We start from the raw sequence: 18223 nt of genomic DNA, 5'->3' as shown, positions 1-18223 counted from the left end.
GGTCCGCAAACCCGAGATCAAAAGGACTACAGCAGTTTAAAAAGGAACCCTCTCTCGAGGGGAAGTTGTTCCAGGCAAGCAGCTTAAAATGCAGGGCCCCTGCTGGGGCATATGAAGTTAGAAGAGGTTATGATCCAGGGATGAGAAACTGTTAGGTAAGACAGACATGCATATGGCCTGTTTTAAAATCCTTTTTCTCTAAATGCTTTGCTCCCACTGGTCAATTGAACAATCCTTTGTCAGTGCAGTCACTGTACACTGCTGGTCACAGACCTCCACAGGGAAGAAATGTAGGTGCAAACCCAGTCAGCATTACTGGGTAAGCACAGTTGATGCACAGGGACTGTAGCCCAGGGCCCACTCTAGTAGAAGAATAGTGGAATTCCAACATGGGACAGGTAAAGGCTCAAAGCCTTGAGGGGATGCACTCAGAGAGATGACAGAAGTGCAGCTAGCCCTGTATTATGATGAGGGTGACTGCCTGGTGGCAATAGGGCCATTTACAAGAGCTTGAATAAGTTGTTATATCACAGCAGAACCTAGAGGGCCCAATTGAGATCAGGCCTCACTATGCTGGCTACTGCACAGAGACACAGTAAGAGAGAGTCCTTGCCCCAGAGCAGTCACAGTTTAAATGGACAAAAGACACAAAGGATCTTGCCTGAAGTCACACAGAGCCAGGAATTGAACCAGATGTTCGGAGTCTCAGCACAGATAAGGCCAGCCCCTCTTTCTAATGCTGATGTTCTACCATCTCACCTGGGCGAGCTCCAACCATCATAAAAGGGACAAGAACAAGGTAAATAGCTGATTGGCTGATGTTCCACCCCACAGGCTTATCGGACACAAAATGCACCTCTTAGCCTTAGTTTGTCTTTCCAGCATCATGCATTCCCCAGCCACAAGGTCCTGTTGCAACAGCTTCAAGGCTTGTCCTGTTTTATTTCTCCCCACTCACACTGGCCCCCAGGCCCAAAGCACTTCCAGAAATTTAAAGGGACTGGTGATCTGGGGGGAGGGGAAGATACATTTAGGCAGCGGTCCTGATGCACTCCCTGGACACCCAAGGTCTGCACATCTCTGGCAACTGGGATATGCATCTGCCTAAGCAATTGGTCTGACTTGTGAAGTTTTTGATCCTTAAAACAAGTGAAAGCTTGAGTGTGCGTGTGTGTGTGTGATTAGCTCAGATCACAATGCACTAATTAAACTGGGACATTTGAGTTTGTCCCTTCCCCACTAATTCACCCTCTTTTATAACTGAATCATGTAATCAGTGGAGCTTTATTGCCTTGTGACAGTCACTATATGAGTTTAATCTACAGCGCCACCTCCTGTACAGAGGGGTCAGGACAACCCAAATTCTTCAACACCAAATTCACAATCTTTTCCCCGTGACTTTAAATCCCACAATACTTTCCAGCAGGTCCCTTCTCTCCTGCTATACCACCTCCAGCATTATATTCTTCCTCCCTGCCTTCTCCCCTCTCTTACCAGGAAGTTCCATTAACCTGCACCAGCTCTTTGCGATGGTTTCTCATTCCAGTGACAAATTTCTGGCTCTATACACAGTAAAAATCACTGTCCACTTTTATTGCAGTAGTAGCCAGTAAGGGATGAGAGCCCAAGATGGTAGGTGCTGTATAAACACAGAAAAAAAATCTACCACTCTAAATATAAGACAAGACAAGAGGTGAGTACAACTGACAGGAAGGGTGGAAAGACAAGGAAATGATCACAAAGAGCGGTCACAGGATGCCAGCTGCCCAGCTACGGGTGCTGTGGCCATTACAGCAGAGGTGAACTTTAAGGAGGAAGTTGAAGGAGAAATGCTGTAGATGTTTAAAGGGAACTCATTCGATGGATAATTTGAAGGGTGAAGTTATTTGTTGGAATACTGGAGAAATGGGTGATCTAAGATAGCAACAGTAAATAGCAGACATGTCCATAGTACAGGAGAGGTGAAGGGCTTAGAAAGTGAATTGCTGGTTCTTTGTAGCCTGCCTCCTGGGATGATTCACACTGTGCTGATGTTCCCAGCCTACTTTGCGTGGCCCTGTTCCAATCTGTCCAGCTTCTCTGTGGGCATTGCATCAAAATTCCCCTCTCCAAGCCCCAGCAGTACCTCCTGTGTGCGTGCCCTACAGATCCCTCTCTCACACTGCAGAAAGTTATATAAAATTAATTCCACTGTCACCAGAAAAAGAAAAATACCAGGACATTTATTAAAATTACAAAAAATATAAAACAAAAATATTGATTCTCTCTTTCAAGAGGGCCTCCATGAAGCACCGACTGTATAAAAGAGACAATGAGTCCAAGTTTCAGGGACTGAAATCTAAGGAGGGGACGGGAACATAGAGAAGGATGAAGATAATGAGTGAACCATCTGCAGCTACATTTAATCCCACATTCCCTCCCTGCTTCTGCCCACAAATGAATCCGGAAACCTTCTCACCCAACCCACTTTAGTTTCTCCCAATAGTTTGATCTATACAACAGCCTCTAGCCCTTCCCTTCCCACACTGATTTCAAATGGTTCAGTCTGCACCCACATCAGTCAGTAATAGTTCTGTCCACAGGGAGATATTGTAGGCTTGGTGGAATCCACCTCTTCTGCTCTGATGCAGCCCCTACTTAAGGTCCATGAAGCGGATGTCCATGATCAGCAGGAAGTTCTTGGGCAGCGGGCGAGGTGCAGGTGACAGCACCGTGAAGACCTGGCGATCCAGGTCCACCCCAGTGACGACAATGAAGCCAGCCACACTGGTCTCAGAGATGTTCTCATCGCTGCCATCAGCAGTGCTGATGCTCAGCAGATGATGTACCATGTCGCGGCCCGGTGTCACTGGCACGAGTTTGAGCTGGTTGTCTTCCTGCGACATGCCCAGGGGCAGGCACGAGTCAGGGATGGTGGGCGCCCCCACCTTGTAGATCTTGACATCGGAAAACTTGACGTCGAAGGCATGGGGGTAGAAGCAGCCACGGAAGCCATAAAAGTACTCACGGATGCGGTCATCCCGGCACTCCCGCCGAAAGTCCTTGGAGCGCTCCACCACCCCACCCGACTTGGGAAGCAGCACTGTGCGCACAAAATGGGGCAAGTCCCGCTTCAGCTCATTGTAGAGGCGCTCCTGGTCCAGCACTACCACCACATCCACCTCAAAGGCTGAGGCAGCATGCACCAGGGCCTGGTACCCTGAGCCCTTCACCCAGCCACACGTATTGATGACGCAGCCACTGACCGAAGCCCGGCGGTTCACCTCGCAGCGCTGATTAAAGACGTCAGCCAAGCGAGATGTGATCTGCAGAAAGGAAGCAGCATGGCTAATCAGAACCCAAAGAAGATGCACGGCGCAGGGCGATTATACAATATGAAACGGCTCCACCCACTGTCTTTCCCTTTCTCAAGGTGGGGCTTATACCCTTCACAGGCTGCCACCACTAGATGATGGCATGATCACATACAAATTGCCCCTTGAGCAGCCCTGACAATAACATGTTACTCAATGGAGGAGAAATGGACACCCATGCAAACCTCTTTCTGTCCAACCATCTCGCTTTAGATATGTGGACATGGCAAATTAAGCATGGCAGATCACAGCTGAATAAGAGACACCCCATCAGGAAACTCTATCTTGTCCTTAACCAATGAGGCAGGGGATAAAAATAATTAGATTTTGTTTGGTTACTTAGGGGCTACTATTAAGCACCACTACATTTATTTGCTTCTAGAGGGCGAAACACATCCAATGTCCTGCCTACTTAATGATCATTAAAGGTGAATGATCATTTCTTCTGGACCTCTTCATTTAAGGTAACAGAGGAGAGATTTGCTGATTGTTGTGCTGGAGACAATCAGGTGGTCTGTAACTATACAGATTCAGAAAAACAACGTAGGTTTGTGTCTACAAGGAAACATAGCAAGTGGCAGCTACTGCTGCTTTTGAGAGACGCTATCCATATCACCCCAATGAACAGGCACATGTGAAATGCTAAACTCTGCTCTTTTAACACAAAATCACACAAAAGTTGCCAAATAATCAAAATATCCTTTTTATTCACTGTCTTCTTTCCTCTTAAACCTTTATTAAAAATTTTAACTTGAAGAGACTTATCTCAATCAAGATAATAAACTATCTGCAAGGATGTGTAATTAAGAAGATTTTCTGTCTTTGGACAGTATTTACCTCTTGGGTTAATTAATGTCAATGTCCATCTCAAAACACGCCAGTGTTTGATTACTGTCCCTATGCTGCAGATAAGGAACCAGAGATATTGGCGAAGTGATTTAAGAACATAAGAATGGCCATACTGGGTCAAACCAATGGTCCATCTAGCTCAGTATCCTGTCTTCTGACAGTGGCCACTGCCACTTCAGAAAGGAATGAAAAGAACAGGCAATCATCAAGTGATCCATCCCCTGTTCTCCAGTCCCATATTCTGGCAATCAGAGGCTTACGAATGCCCTAAACATAGGATTGCAGCCCTGACCATCTTGGCTAATAGCTATTGATAGACATAACCTCCATGATCTTACTGCATTCTTTTTTTAACCCAGTTATATTTTTAGCCTTCACAACACCCCTGGCAATGAGTTCCACAGGTTGACTGAGCATTGTGTGAAGAAGTACTTCCTTATATTTATTTTAAACTTGAAATTGTTTATCAATTTCATTTGGTGACCCTTGGTTCTTGTGTTACGTGAAAGTGTATTAACTTGCCACGGTCACATAGGAAGTCAGTGGCAGAGTTGGCCCAAGAGCCATGACTTCCAGCCCATGACGCGAGCCTGCTCCCTTCCAAGGTAACACAAAACAGATTAAAGAGGACTGGTGATAGGACAAGATAAAAGAGGAAGCAACAAGTCAAACGCCCTCCTTCAGACCCATCTCCTTTCTGCCAGACTAGATGATGAAAACAGCTGAGCAATGCCAGAGGTGATCACAGAGTTGGGGAGACACAGGAACGTCACCCCTTTACTCCCCAACGATCTATTCATGTGAGTTCAGGGCTAAGTAAATGTCTCAGCGTGGGGCAGTCACTGCTTTTCCCCACCCATGTGTGTGCATATGTGAATCCACTTTGCTGTATTGGACTAGCCTGGGGAGGACGGAGATGCCCATACCATTCCCTGGTATGAGTGGGGTATGCACATTGGAATTCCCCTTCCAAAATACATTGGATTGTGGAGAAGGTGCCTGCCTCTCCTTTTCTCTAAAGGGATCAAAGTACACGTATGAATCAGCATCCCATTTCCAAAGGGCTCTGCTCCATGTACAGCTTCTTTACCTCTCTCTCAATCGGAATCAGATGCTCTGCTAATTAAAGGTCGCTGTCTCCAAAAACAGCTGTGCATGTGGGAAAGAGCCCTGGGTATCCTTGAATTCCTCCCCCTCCCTCCCAGATATGCCTCTGCTCACCTTGTTATAGAGTTTGATGTTGGTGCCGGGAGTGGTGGAGCCAAAGTGATAGACCAGGGGGGCCTGGACAGAAAAACTCTCCTCTACATCAGCAGGCCGCTCAATGTAGAGTGCTCCCATGGTGCCAGGGATGGAGACTGAGCCTTGACCCACATCCAGCTCCACGAAGGTGGGTCGGCGCCCCAGCCGCACGGCGTAGTTCAGCAGCAGCCGGCACACTGTCGACTTACCCACATCCGTAGGCCCCACCACCATGACCCGGGGCCCCCGCTCATCCTCACGCTCTGCCTGCCGCCGCATCTGCTCCAGAGCGGTGTGGGTGTTGAGGTACAGCAGCATGGGCGTGTCCTTCGATATGTAGGCCACCTCAGTGCGGCCGCTCAGCTGCACCGTGCAGCCATGCCACGTGAACACGGCCACCTTGGCACCAGCATCAAAGGTGAACTTCTTGTTGCGGGTCAGCTCAGTGCCGAAGATCTCTGCCATGCCTGCCAGCAGTTCCAGCTGGACAGTCTGCGAAGCCTCCACCTCAAAGCGAAGCTCCGTCTCCCGCTCCAGCTCAAACTTGGCCACCTGCTTCTTCTCATCCCCGGCCTCTTCTGTCATCTCTACCTCCGTACAGGCCTGAAACAGACACAAGGAAAGAGGTCACATCAATGGGAGTATAACGCTCCCCCATCACCCCGCCCCAGATCCTGCTATACTCAATACCTATCTCTGGTCCCCGAGGCCAGTACTTCTCAACGACTGGTCCGTGGACCGGTGCCAGTCCCTGGGATCTCCCTGACACTGTTTAAGAAGGCAGCAAGCCAGTCGCTGGTATCAGAAAGGTTGAGAAACACCGGCGGAGGCCACTGACCACTAGAACACTGGGCCACAGAAACAGGGCGGGAGCAGGGATGTCCCCGCTTTGCCACCCCAGATACTGCCAGGGGAGAGAGCCCTGGGCACCGCAGCATCAGCTGGGAAACCAAGGTCCCTCCCCCCGTCCCGCTGTGGCCAGGCCCCTCCTCCCAGAGCGCCCCCCCCCAACCCGGAAATGCCCCACCCCGTGGTGCCCCTCAATCACCTTAGAGACGGCAAAGGGCGTTATTGGGTGTCGTCATGACAACAGCACGGCGCTAAGGAGCGGGCGCGAGAGGGGCCAAACTCAGCGGGCCCCCAGAGGAGTCACCCACCTGCTACTGCTGGCTCCCTGGCTGTGGGGCGATATTAAACCGACCAACCACAGCCCAGGACAGCTGAAGTTACGCGCACGTCCGGCGCGCGGCGCCGGAAGTTCGGCGAAGCATAGTGGCACAGTGCCTGACGGGACGGGAGAAATGGCCGGCCCCGGAAGTTCCAGGGAAAGAGCGCGATACCTGCTGGGGGATGTAGTTCACCTGTGTAGGCCGAACCCGGAAGTAGGGGTTGGGACGGCGGATGAGCCCAGGGCCTGCCGGGAGATGTAGTTCCCAAGTGTAGGGCGAACTACACTGGGGCTAACAGCCCTGAGTCTGCTCTGAGGCGGGGAGCGTAGGGTCCGGCTGAAGCCCAGTGGGCTGGTCCCTGGTAGGGCCACGCGTCTGCCCAGCTTTGCGCAGCACCAAGAGTGAAATTGTATGCAAATAATTTAAGGATTGATTTGCATATACGCAAATAACATGCAGGTGGCTGCAAATTTTAGCCCAAGTTCGACACCCCCTTGCCCAAGCAATTACAGGGACGGGACATGGAGCCCCACAAAACTTGATAGCAGTGAGGCGGGGGTGGGCCAAGCACATGGGGGCGGTGCATGATTGTGTATGTGGGGGGTTGCTTGTGGGTGGCTGAGGTGTTTGGGTGCAGCCTGGGCCGGGTGGGAGCTGAGACATCTGGGTATGCTGAGGTAGCTGAGCAGGGGCTGGAAGAGGAAGGGGGTCTCTCTCAGGGCTGGACTCAGTCTGGCTGGGGCCTTTCTGAGAGCCAGAGTCTGGCTGAGGTGTCTCTCTAGGCGTCTAGGCTCTGTGGAGGGTGATGATTGTCTCTGTGGGGCTGGGCAGCCTGGGACTAGTGCTGAGTCCGCCACCTGCTCCATCTTCTCTGCTTGCTACCTGGGCCAAATACCTAAAGTCTTGTGCCACTGTAACCTCCGGACCAGGGTGCATGACATTCAGGGTAGGCTGTGTGCAAGCATGGCAGGAGGGCTGCCTGATGCCCGAGTGTCACACAAGATGCCAGATACCTGGCAGCCTTGGGGATGTGCTAAGTTATCTGCTGTTGTCCCTGGGGGATGTGGGGGTGCAGGAGACGTCACCCAGCTGCTCATCCCCAGGGCCTGGCCCTGGCCCTGGTGAGGAACAGAGGGTGTGCATATCTGGGGGTGTCTCTACTGTGGGAGGGGGCAATGGATTTGGGGCCTAAATTGGGGTTCTGGGCCATGTCTGGAGGGGCACAGAGCAGGGGTTGGGGAGAAGGGGCACAGACCACAGATATTTATGGCCTGGTCTCCACTGGGATTTGCCCTAATCTCAACCACAGGTGCAAACCCAGATGCAGACAGCCAAAGCTTCTATTTGGCAGTGATTGGGAAAGCCTCCACTTGGAGTGTCCTGGATTGGGGCACCCCTGGCTTGTGATTTGCCACAGATCCAGGGTGTCAATGTTCTGGGGGAGCAAAAACTATATGAGTCAGTCTTGGGGCATGTTGCAGATCAGAGGGTGCCAGTGTTTGGGGGAGTGGCATGCTGTGTGCATGCCACTGTTTGGGGCTGTCACAGATTTGGGGTGCTGGGGTTTGGGATTCTTATTGTGCAGCTGGGTGTCTCCAGCCAAGCAGATCGCTGTTGCTCTGCAGTGGGGGGCGCCCGGCTGGGGGCGGTAGGGGGGCGCATGCTGGCGTGAGAAGCCTGCAGCTTTGCAGCCCGTGACCCCGAGCTGTCTCTGGCTCCCCTCTCTGTGCGTCAGAGGCGCATTACATGATTTATTACCTGTGCGTCCCCGCGCCTCCCTGGGGCGCTGCTGGCCCTGCGCCCCCTCCTCCTCGCTCCATCTCTCCCCCATGTTCACCCTTTTTCCAATCACTGCGCCCCCCCGCCCCCCACACGCAGCCCAGCCCCAGTGCCCCCGGCCCGCTCCCTCTCCGCCCCGTGCTCCCAGCCCCTTTCTGACGTAGTGGGAGGTGGGGTGGGGGGGGCGGATGACTCAATGTTATGATGCGGTTCCACAACACACAGCCACATTCAGCTCCAGCCCCAGCCCCAGGGCCCCATTCGCCCCCCAGCCGCGGTCGCCCGGCCCCCTGAGCCGGCCCCCTGAGCCGGCCCCCTACGCCCCGCACTGCCCCAGGGCGATCCGCCCCCCCCGGAGGAGCAGCCGCAGGACAGAGGGGCGAACAGACGGACGGGACTCTTGGGACGAGATTTCAAGGTGAGGGGCGGCGGTGGGAAAAGGGCTGCACGGAGAAACTTTGCCCTCCCGCCGCAGCTGGTCCCGCATTGGGTCTCTCCCCTCCTCTGCATCATCCATCAATCCAGCCTCCGCCGTGACAAGAGCCCAGACCTCCCGTCCCCCCCCTCGCCCCATCCCATCCCACTCGCAACTTTCCCACGCCAAATCCTCCTTCATTTCCCTTCTGTGCGGGGAGCTCATCTCTGGGAACCCCTGAGATCCCCCCCCTCCCCCAGAGGACACCTTCCTCTTCACACCCCCATCGGGTCTGTGTCCCATATGTTTTTCCATGGGTAGGAAAGAGGGGAGGGACCATGGGGGGGTTTGCCACCGGGCCGTCCCAGTTTGTTAGCCCGTTGTCCACTCGGGAGGAGGGAGCATGACAGTCATGCGGCCGTTGGGGGCTCTCCCTCAGCCTGCTGGGTCAGGCTGGTGCCAAACTCAGGCATGGGTTGTTTTGAAAGAAGTTCCTGGCTGCTACCAGCATGGGGCGCTGTCTCTGGGCTGGGGTTGGGAGCTGTGGAGCCTTGGGGCCCAGTGCTGGGAATGGGTTTGTCCCCCATCCCAGCAGAGGGTGCTCTCGTCAGGGCAGTGACAGTGGCATTGGGAGAAGAGACCCCATGACTAGGACCGTCCCCTTGTTCCAGTGGGGAGATGCTATCTTCAGCACAGGGGCGTAGGTGGGTCAACCAGAGACGGGGCTCCCCAGGACTCTGCATTTCCACTCTAGCTCCAGCAGGGAGTGTTTTCTGGGTTGGGGGGCAGTGTGGGGGAGAAGAGAGCTAGTACTGAGGGCAGAACGTGGGGATGTCTTCCCTTCCCCAGCAGAGGGCATTCTCCCCAGTCTCCCAGGCCAAGGGAACCAGAGGTGGCACTGGCCGAGGGGTGAGGGGGCGGTCCCCCTTCATTGCCATCTTTTCTCTTGCTCTCTGCAGGTGACTCCCCTTTCGGCCTGGTTCTCATCTGGGGGGGCCCCGGCTGTGCAGCCCCCCCAAACTCTTCCCACCCTGAAACACGGCTCTAGCCAACCTGCTTCGCTGCTTCACCTGCGACCGACTGTGTGGGGGGTGCACGGCGCCCGCCCCCCCGCCCCGCCAGGGCATCGCCCTCCAGCCCGTCATGCCCAGCTGTGACCCGGGACCGCCCGCCGCCTGCCTGCCCGCCAAGACTTTCCGCAGCTACCTGCCGCACTGCCACCGCACCTACAGCTGCGTGCACTGCCAGGCCCACCTGGCCAGGCATGATGAACTCATCTCCAAGGTACAGCTGCTCCTGCGCCAGCCACCATGCTTCCCACACGGCCATGCCCCTGCCACTGTGAATTTCCACAGGGCCATGCCCTGCCGGTGCCCAGCTGAGGACCCCATCATTGTGAGCTTCCTCACAGGCATGCCCTGCCGCTGCCCAGCTTCCCCACTGCAGTGCCCTGTTGGTTCCCGGCCAGTCCCTGGGTGCTGTGAGCTTCCCCACAGCAGTGAAAGAAGGTGGGTGGTGGGGGCCAGGGTTGTTTGGGGGTGGGGGGGGCAGGGTATAATTCCTGTCCTTTGTCTCTGCAGTCTTTCCAGGGGAGCCATGGCCGAGCCTACCTGTTCAATTCTGTGTGAGTGCCCCTCTGCGATTCATCCCTCCATCAGTTGCAACGGGGGCGGGAGTACGGGCGTGGGGAAGGAGGGAGTCTGCAGCCAATCAGAAGAGAGCAGGCAGCAGCTAGAGCTATATTATCAATCGTTATCATTTATTAGGTGTATTACAGTAGTGCCTCGGCCACCCAGCTGTGCAGCAAGACCCTGTTGTGCTAGGCGCTGTACAGACCCAGAACAGAGATGGTCTCTGCCCCAAAGAGCGGATAATCTAGGCCGTCTCTATTCTACACGACCCAAGAGGGGGTGACTGTTGGCATCTGAACTCAGAGGCAGGAGGGGCCCTGCCCTGTCCCGAAGGTGGAGTCTCTGGAATGGGGTCTCCTTGGTGGTGAGTCCCAGGGTAGAATCACAGCAGTTGTCAAGGTGATACATAACTCCACCTCCATGTGCCTCACTCTCCGGGCCCCCCTAGAGCACACCCCATCCCTTGTCTTGGCACTGTTCCCCTGCAGAGAATTCCCTGTTCAAGCTGGCAGTAACTTGTCAGGCCCCCTCCCCAAGACCTCTTGCGCTGGGGTCTTTCCCCCTAAAGATTTCTCGTGTGGGTTGGATCATTGTCTCCAAGCCCAGGGTCCTCTCCAGGGCAATCCCAGTTAGGGGCTGAGATTGTAATGGGCAGGTGATGAAAATCCACCAGAGCCACATCACTGTCAACTCTGGCAGGAGGTCACAACCTCTATCACTCAGCCAATGGGCCACCCCATTGCCAAGAGCAATGGCTATTGACCTGAAGTATCTAGGAACCTTCTCCCTTGTCTGGTCCATGGCTTTCAGGTGGCCATAGCCAATGACCAGACATGACCGGGCAATCTCGAGTAGGAGTAGGGAGGTTATTGTACCTCTGAATTTGGCTCTGGTGCAACTGCTGCTAGAATACTGTGTCCAGTTCTGGTGCCCACGCTTCAAGGATGTTGGTAAATTGGAGAGGGGTCAGAGAAGAGTCACGAGAATGATTAAGGGATTGCAAAACCTGCCTGATAGTGATAGACACCAGGAGCTCAGTCTATTTAGTTTAATAAAGAGAAGGGCTTGATCACAGTCTATAAGTACCTACCTGGGGTCCAGAAACTCTTCGGGCTAGCAGACACAGGTCTAACAAGATCCAGTGGCTGGAAATTGAAGCTAGACAAATTCAGACTGGAAATAAGGTGCACATTTTTAAACAGTGAGGATAATTACCCATTGGACCAATTTACCAAGGGTGCTGGGGGATTCTCCATCACTGACAATTTTAAAATCAGGATTGAATGTTTTTTTAAGAGATCTGCTCTGTGTCGAACAGGAATTAATTCAGGGACGTTTGCTGGCCTGTGTTACGTGGGAGGTCAGAGCAGATGCTCACTACAGTACATGGCAGAGAGGCACCAGAGCTGGGCAGACTAGGCCCTAAGGATTTAGGGTCCCTGGGACCATGGTTTGGGTGCTACCTCGGGCTGTGGTTGGCTCCTTGCTGCCATGGCTCAGTGGCGCAGCTGAGCTGTTCACTCTGCTGGGAGTTTGTCTGCTTTTTGCATCAGAGACTGATCAGGCTGGGCTGCGGACAGTTTCCTCCATTGCATAGAGACAACAGACATGCCCTGTATTTGCTGGCTAGTTCTCATGCAGCTTTGCTTAGTGATGGGCAAGGAGCCTGTGGGAAATGCAGCTACCTCTTTGCTGGCCAGCAAAAGGCACAAGGGTCTATTTTTGAAAGGGGTTGTTAGCGCCTTCCTTTGGGAAGGGTCAGCTGCCTTCCAAGCACTCCCTTGTGGCCAGGGGTGGCTCTGCAGCACCATCCCTCACTTTCCCCTCTTGCGGGCTCTTCAGTAAACGCCACACACAGGATCCATTCTGTTCAGACACCCCTCCTTAGAGGCTGTCTTTATTAACATCAGTGTGCAAACCAAAACTCACCAAAGTCCCAGAATAAAGTCATCTCTGTTCCCTGCTCTTAGCAGGTCACTCCCAGGCCTGCCTCGCCAGAGGGATCTTTTTTTCTCCCCTGGAGCATACTCTCAGCAGCCTTTTCCCAGACTTCAGTCTCGCCTGGCTGGAGTCTTTTTTCGTACCCAAACCCTTCTCCTGGTCAGGGGCCGCCTGCTCATTGCAGCTCTTCTGCCATCTCTACCACAACATCATCTCTGTTTTTGGCTCCCCCTTTAGCTTCTTACAGAGACCAGCTGCCCTCTAGCAGGCCCTGTTAATGAGGCACAGATGGGCTGGACCAGTTGCCTCTTAAAGGGCCCAGTCCAACCAGTGACAGAGGCTGAGATGCCAGCTGGCTAGGCTGTGTGTTAGGAGACCCTCTTGAGAAGTTAGCAGCCTCCCCAGTTTTCATGTGGGTCTGTGGTCAGGAAGATTATTGGTGGGGGGGACGGATGACAGGGTGCAGCTTTACCCACATGTAGATCCGACACCCAGCTCTGCTCCTGACTGGTCTGATTTCAGGTTGGGGTACAGAGCTGGACATGCTCAGCTCACCATAGCTGATCCCTTCCTAGGGAAGGCTGCTCCCATTAGATCTTACCATTGACCACATGGTGGCACTGTCTCACATGCTGGTGTTGGGCTGATGGCTGGAGGGACCCTTGGGTGAGTTCACTTCCTCCCAGACAGAGCTCCAAGAGGCTGCTCCTACCCAGAGCCTGCTGCACTAGCTAGTTCTCCCCCCACCCCCTCCTTCCCTCTAAGGTCTACATGAAGCCACGGGGGGAGGGGGAGGAGAAGGGGCTGCAGCGTCCCCAGTGCATCAATGAGACTCGGCTCTGCCCCGCATCCCTGAGCCTGGCTTCCATAGCCATCCACCCCTGCTGGGGTCTGACCCAGTGAGGCAGGGAAGGGGAATGGTCATTGCTCAGCCTAGATCAACTAACCTTGGATGTGGGGCTAGGAGGGGCCTTGGCCAGAGAGGCAGCACCTGCCCCATTCAGCAAAGGATGTGTGTTGTGGCAGCCTTTTGGCACAGCGACAGTCTTGAGGTCCTGTTGGATCCTCCTTAATTCCCTGGTCACCAGTGCTGGCTGCAACCATCTAGACTGGGCCCTGGATGAGCAGGTGGGCCCAGGTCTGGCTGCAGCACCGGGCCGCCTGGCAGTTGGCTCTCCAAGAGATGCCTCTTGCCAGAGACCCCAGCGTGGGGACTAAGATGTGCCAGATGGCGGGTGGCTGGAATGGGAAGGTCACGATGGGGTCAGGGCTCTCTTGGCACTGGGGCATACCCATGCCGGCTGCCCTCTGTGGGTCTCTAGGGCACCCCGTGTAGTGGGTCAGGCTTGTGGTTAATTGCCCAACCCAGCTGTGGTTATGGGGCAGGTTGCCAGATTGCAGTGGGGGTGTGGGAGCTTGCCTAGGCCCATGGCGCAGGGACAGTGTCTGGGGACAGTGGCAATAGGGCCACCATGATGATCTCCTGGGGAATCTCCTTGCAAGATGGCCAGAGCCAGCCCCAGCTGATCTGCAGCGACTCAGCCTGGGGTTCTCCCTCCAGCTCTCCGGGCTCTCCCTTCAGGTGCACAGGTTTGTGTGTGGGTAGAAAGTTAGGTGTTGGCAGCAGCTGGCTCCCCTAAGGAGCTCATGGGGGGAGAGAATGGGGGAGGACTGGGACCTTCTGAACTCTGGCATCCCCCTGTCCACCCTCAAACCTCCACAGCCTCTGCCCCCACTCCAACCAGTCCTTTCTGATTTCCTCTGGAGCCCATCCCATCCCAACCCTCCACAGCCTTTGCCCCCTTGAACTCCTGCCCCGCCAGCCTGTCTCCTCCAATTCTCCCTTGAACCCTTTCCTCCATTGAGCCCCTGCCCTCCAGCCTGTCCCCTTGGAGCCTTACAAGTCTCTCTTCCCCCACCTGGGTAAGCCCTGAGCACAGACACCAGCTCAGACCCCCCACCCCACTTCATTGCAGCGTCACCAAATTGCACAATATTTTCTTTTAAAGCCCCAGCTTCTGGAGTCCTGGGATTATGAGGATCTCAGCCTCCTTTTTTTTTAAAAAAAATGGGCACTCCTAGCTCTGCTGGGGAGGGATAAAAGCTGGGGCAAGGGGTTTTTAAGGGGTCCAGCCAGCTAGTAAAGAAAACCCGACAATGGCTTAAAACCAGGCAATATTTACCACTCTCTTGATTTGCTTTGACACCCAGTGCCTGGTGTGTGAACACCTGAGGCTGCTCTGGCTTTGTGTACATAGCACAAAAGCATGGATGTGTATGGAGATCGTCCTCAGCACACAGGAAGGGCTGGGCTCCTGTGCTTTGATCACAGCTGGGCCTGGGGATTAAGCCTGTACAGTCTGGTTTTGTACGGGCGTATGTTTGCTAGGGCACCGTGGGACTCCCCCACAGCTGCCAGAGGTCCTGGCAGCTGAATTCCACCCTCCCCCCCGAGGTGCGGCTGTGGGGAGCCAGGTGTGGGAGGCAGTGTGTGACCCTGTCCCATGCTGCTGCTCTTTCTGGTGCCAGGGTTAACGTGGGCTGCGGGCCAGCTGAACAGCGCCTCCTGCTCACTGGGCTCCACTCCGTGGCTGATATTTTCTGTGAGAGCTGCAAGACCACCCTGGGGTGGAAATATGTGAGTACTGCCCCAGCCCCGCAGGAATCCCTCACATCACAGCACCCCTTGCTGAGGAGGGTGGGGCTGGGCAGTACAGGCTCCTCCCCCTCCCTGGTGTCACAGCGCCCCGTGCTGGGAAGGGCAGGGCTGAGTAGTGCAGGCTCCTCCCCCTCCCTGGCATCATAGTGCCCCTCTGCTGAGGGTGGGGCTGGGCAGTGTGGACTCCTCCCCCTCACAGTACCCCCTGCTGGGGAGGGCAGCACGCCCATGGGGACAGGGCTGGCTTAGTCCCTCATCTCTCTCTCCCCTCCCCCAGGAACAAGCCTTTGAGACCAGCCAGAAGTACAAGGAGGGGAAGTTCATCATTGAGATGTCGCACATGGTGAAGGACAACGGCTGGGACTGAGGGGGGCTGCAGCCGCGCCCCTAGCAACATGGCCTCCCCCACCCTGATCACGCTGCCACCTTGCCCATCCCAGTACGAGAACCCCCCTGCACAAAGATCAGCCTCGGGGAGCAGGGGAGGCAGGGCCCTCGCCCCACCCCCAGCCTATCGGAGTGTGCACAAAGCACGGGGCCCCCCAATCCTCCTGGGGGGTCAGCACCAGGCATGGATTGTGAGGATGGCCCCGGGGTGGGCATCCTGCTGGGCTTTGAGCCTGCAGGCACCCACCCCCACTAGCACCGTGGGATGTAGATTCCACTTGGGAGCATGACTCCTGCTGGTAGTGCCACCCTCTCCTCCTGTTGGGGGGACAGGGAATGTCTCCCCCATTAGCCAGAGCCTGCCCTTCCAGATGGGGAGCAAGGAGACAGCTCCTTCTGGCATGGCGCTGAGGGGAACCTGGTGGGGGGGGGACAGTGCCCACCCAGGTGTGAGTTGAGCGGGGGGGGGGGAGGAGGGTGAAAGCAGGCCCCCTAGTGTGAGACATTAGCTTCAGAGAGCTTCCCCACTCTTGGTGATTAGAATCAAAGCCAGCCCCCCTTGGCATAGGGTGTTGGGGTGGACGGGGAAAGGTCAGAGTTGCCCCCCCACAGCATGAACAGAGGGGCAGGGGAACAGGCTTAAAGCTGGCCCCCTTCCCCATGTGAGGCTCTGGGTGGGAGGTCAAGGGAATCAGGGCAGCCACCCCAGCCTGGGGCTCAGTGGGAGGCAGGGGGGCAGAGGGTTGGAGCCAACTCCCTGGCCTGGAGCTTGGAGTGGGGACGGGGGGGGGGGAGGGAGACAGAGGTGGACCCCTGGCCTAGAGCTCGGGGATGAGACAGTCAGAACTGGCCCCCTGGCTTGGGGTGAGAGGGTGAAAGATGCCCCTCTCCCCTGGATCCTGAGGCTCAGAGTGGAAGGTGAGAGGGTTGGAGCCGGGCCCTGGCCTGGGGCAGGAGGGTCAGAGCTGGCCCCCTCCCTGTCCAGGGGATTGGGGTGGCGGGGTCGGAGATGGCCCCACTGGGTCTGGTGCTGAAGGTCAGAACCAACCCCGCTGGCCTGGGATCTTGCTGTTCATTTCACTGCTGATGCGTCCCAACCCTGGGCCTTCTACTGCACTCCTCCATGTCTGCTCTGGGCCATTTGGTTTAGGCCTTGGTGATTCCTGGGCACTGTTGGCCTCTGCTCCCCCTCATTGCTGCCACGGGGCCCGACCCGGGGACCCCACCACTGTGGCACCAGCACCAGCGCACGCGGGTTTTGTATTATAAATAAATGTGTGTTTTTATAGAAGGTGGAGAGAGTCTGTTATTGGGGGAGGAGGCCTATTCCCCGTCTCTGTCTGTCCTTCTGGGCTCCAACACCACCCCTCTTGAGTGCTGGTCCACAGAGCCTTGCCCAGGAGCGGCACCCATTAGTGGGTGAAGCTCATCCCTGGCCCTAGTACCTGGGCCTTTTTGGGGAAGGCTCCTGCCTGGTCTCTGCCCCACAAGAGATGGGGACACTATGCTGCCCCCTCTGTGCCCACTAGGGGGCACCAGCACCTCATCCCATTCCACCTGGGAGCATGACTCCTGCTGCTAGTGGCCTCTCACTCTGCGAGAGGGGAAGCAAGGAGACAGCTCATTTTGGTGCTGAGGGGGACGGGAGAGCAGGGTGGCCCCTGGGATGCAGGTCTCCGCCTGGCTCATCCAGCAGCGCTGCCACCGCCTGCAGGCCCCACAGCCCCAGCTTTGCAGCCTGGCGGGTTGTGGGGGTGGGTGCTGTGGTGTCTGAGGAGGGTGGAGCCCCAGTCACCTCCAAGGGCATAGGGGAATGGGCCTGAGAGAATCATAGGGGAAGATGGATCAGAGCCATCCTACTGGCAACACAGCCCCTCCCATTCCTATCAGAAACCCACACCCAACCTCATCCCAGCACCCGTTTCTGGCATGTGAGGCCCCTCCCCACACCCCAAGCACCGTAGCCCCCACTGGTGTCAGAGAAGCCCCTGCTGGCATCAATGGACCCCCAACCTCACCACCCCCTGCTGGCAATAGAGCCCCCCCCCAACCTGAGCACAGCACCCAGCATCAGAGCCCCTGTCACATACTAGGGTGTAGGTAGTGCAACCTAGTAGATGGAGCAGGAGTCTGGTTTAGTGGGCAGAGCAGAACCAGAGGCAAAACCGGACTCATGGTCAGGAAACAAACAAGGGCTCAGAGCCAGGAATCCGAACAAAATCAAAGATGGCACAGCGCGGTAGGGAATAAAATGGGGCAGCAGGCTAACTGACTGCCCTTGGGGCACAGTAACTCAACAATAAAGTCCATGGAGAGGGTGGAGCAAGGACGTGAAGGTGTGGGGAAGGGCTCAGGGTTTGGCTCATGGTTTCTTCGTATTGGTGCAAAGGTTGCCCAACTATTGTTGGTTTTAACAGTGGTTCATAAGGTCGGCCATCAGAAGTACCCACCCATCAGGATTGAAGTTTTAAATTGTTTGAAATGTCCAGCCATGGGTGAGTCAGGGCACAACTTTAGCATCCTCAGGCATGGAGAAGCAAACGCTGCAATAAAGGGGGTTCATGTTGTAGATGAAACTTTGAATCTGGGGAAGTATGGGTGGTTCTTAGAGTTCAGCATATTGGAAGCAAGGGATGGATAGTAGTCATCAGGTGATCAGTGAGAGTTCCACCGACAACGAGGGAGGATTTAAGGACGGGTGAAAGCTTCCTGCTCCACTTCATGCTATTCATCGTTGTGGGAAAGGCAGCTGCCATCATTCTTAGTCCCTGGACAGCACATAACCATGAAGTCAAACT

General features: G+C 55.3%; 2 protein-coding genes across 4 annotated transcripts; one reads left to right on the top strand and one right to left on the bottom strand.

Moving 5' to 3' along the window:
* Positions 1–2202: 2202 nt before the first annotated feature.
* On the bottom strand, positions 2203–6650 carry CLP1 (cleavage factor polyribonucleotide kinase subunit 1). Of its 3 annotated transcripts, none has more exons than XM_067550743.1 (3): positions 6602–6650; positions 5424–6047; positions 2203–3305 (listed from the first exon to the last, which is right to left on the bottom strand). In XM_067550743.1, exons 2-3 carry the CDS (start codon positions 6027–6029, stop codon positions 2634–2636), a joined length of 1278 nt encoding a protein of 425 aa, XP_067406844.1. In that variant the 5' UTR covers positions 6030–6047; positions 6602–6650; the 3' UTR covers positions 2203–2633. The 3 variants fall into 3 exon arrangements, with proteins under 3 accessions (XP_067406844.1, XP_067406841.1, XP_067406842.1); XM_067550740.1 differs by lacking the exon at positions 6602–6650 and adding an exon at positions 6493–6601; XM_067550741.1 differs by lacking the exon at positions 6602–6650 and adding an exon at positions 6135–6247.
* Positions 6651–8613: 1963 nt separating this feature from the next.
* On the top strand, positions 8614–16710 carry YPEL4 (yippee like 4). Its single transcript, XM_067550610.1, has 5 exons — positions 8614–8810; positions 9767–10091; positions 10388–10431; positions 14909–15017; positions 15316–16710. The coding sequence occupies exons 2-5, from the start codon at positions 9951–9953 to the stop codon at positions 15403–15405; spliced, it is 384 nt and encodes a 127-aa protein (XP_067406711.1). The 5' UTR covers positions 8614–8810; positions 9767–9950; the 3' UTR covers positions 15406–16710.
* Positions 16711–18223: the final 1513 nt, after the last annotated feature.

Source organism: Emydura macquarii, unplaced genomic scaffold (genome assembly GCF_026122565.2).
Source record: "Emydura macquarii macquarii isolate MOO-44397 ecotype Brisbane River unplaced genomic scaffold, CSIRO-AGI_Emac_v2 contig_1305, whole genome shotgun sequence".
Taxonomy (NCBI): Eukaryota; Metazoa; Chordata; order Testudines; family Chelidae; genus Emydura; species Emydura macquarii.
Note: the sequence above shows the minus strand (reverse complement) of the source record. Positions and strands in the feature narration are given on the sequence as shown.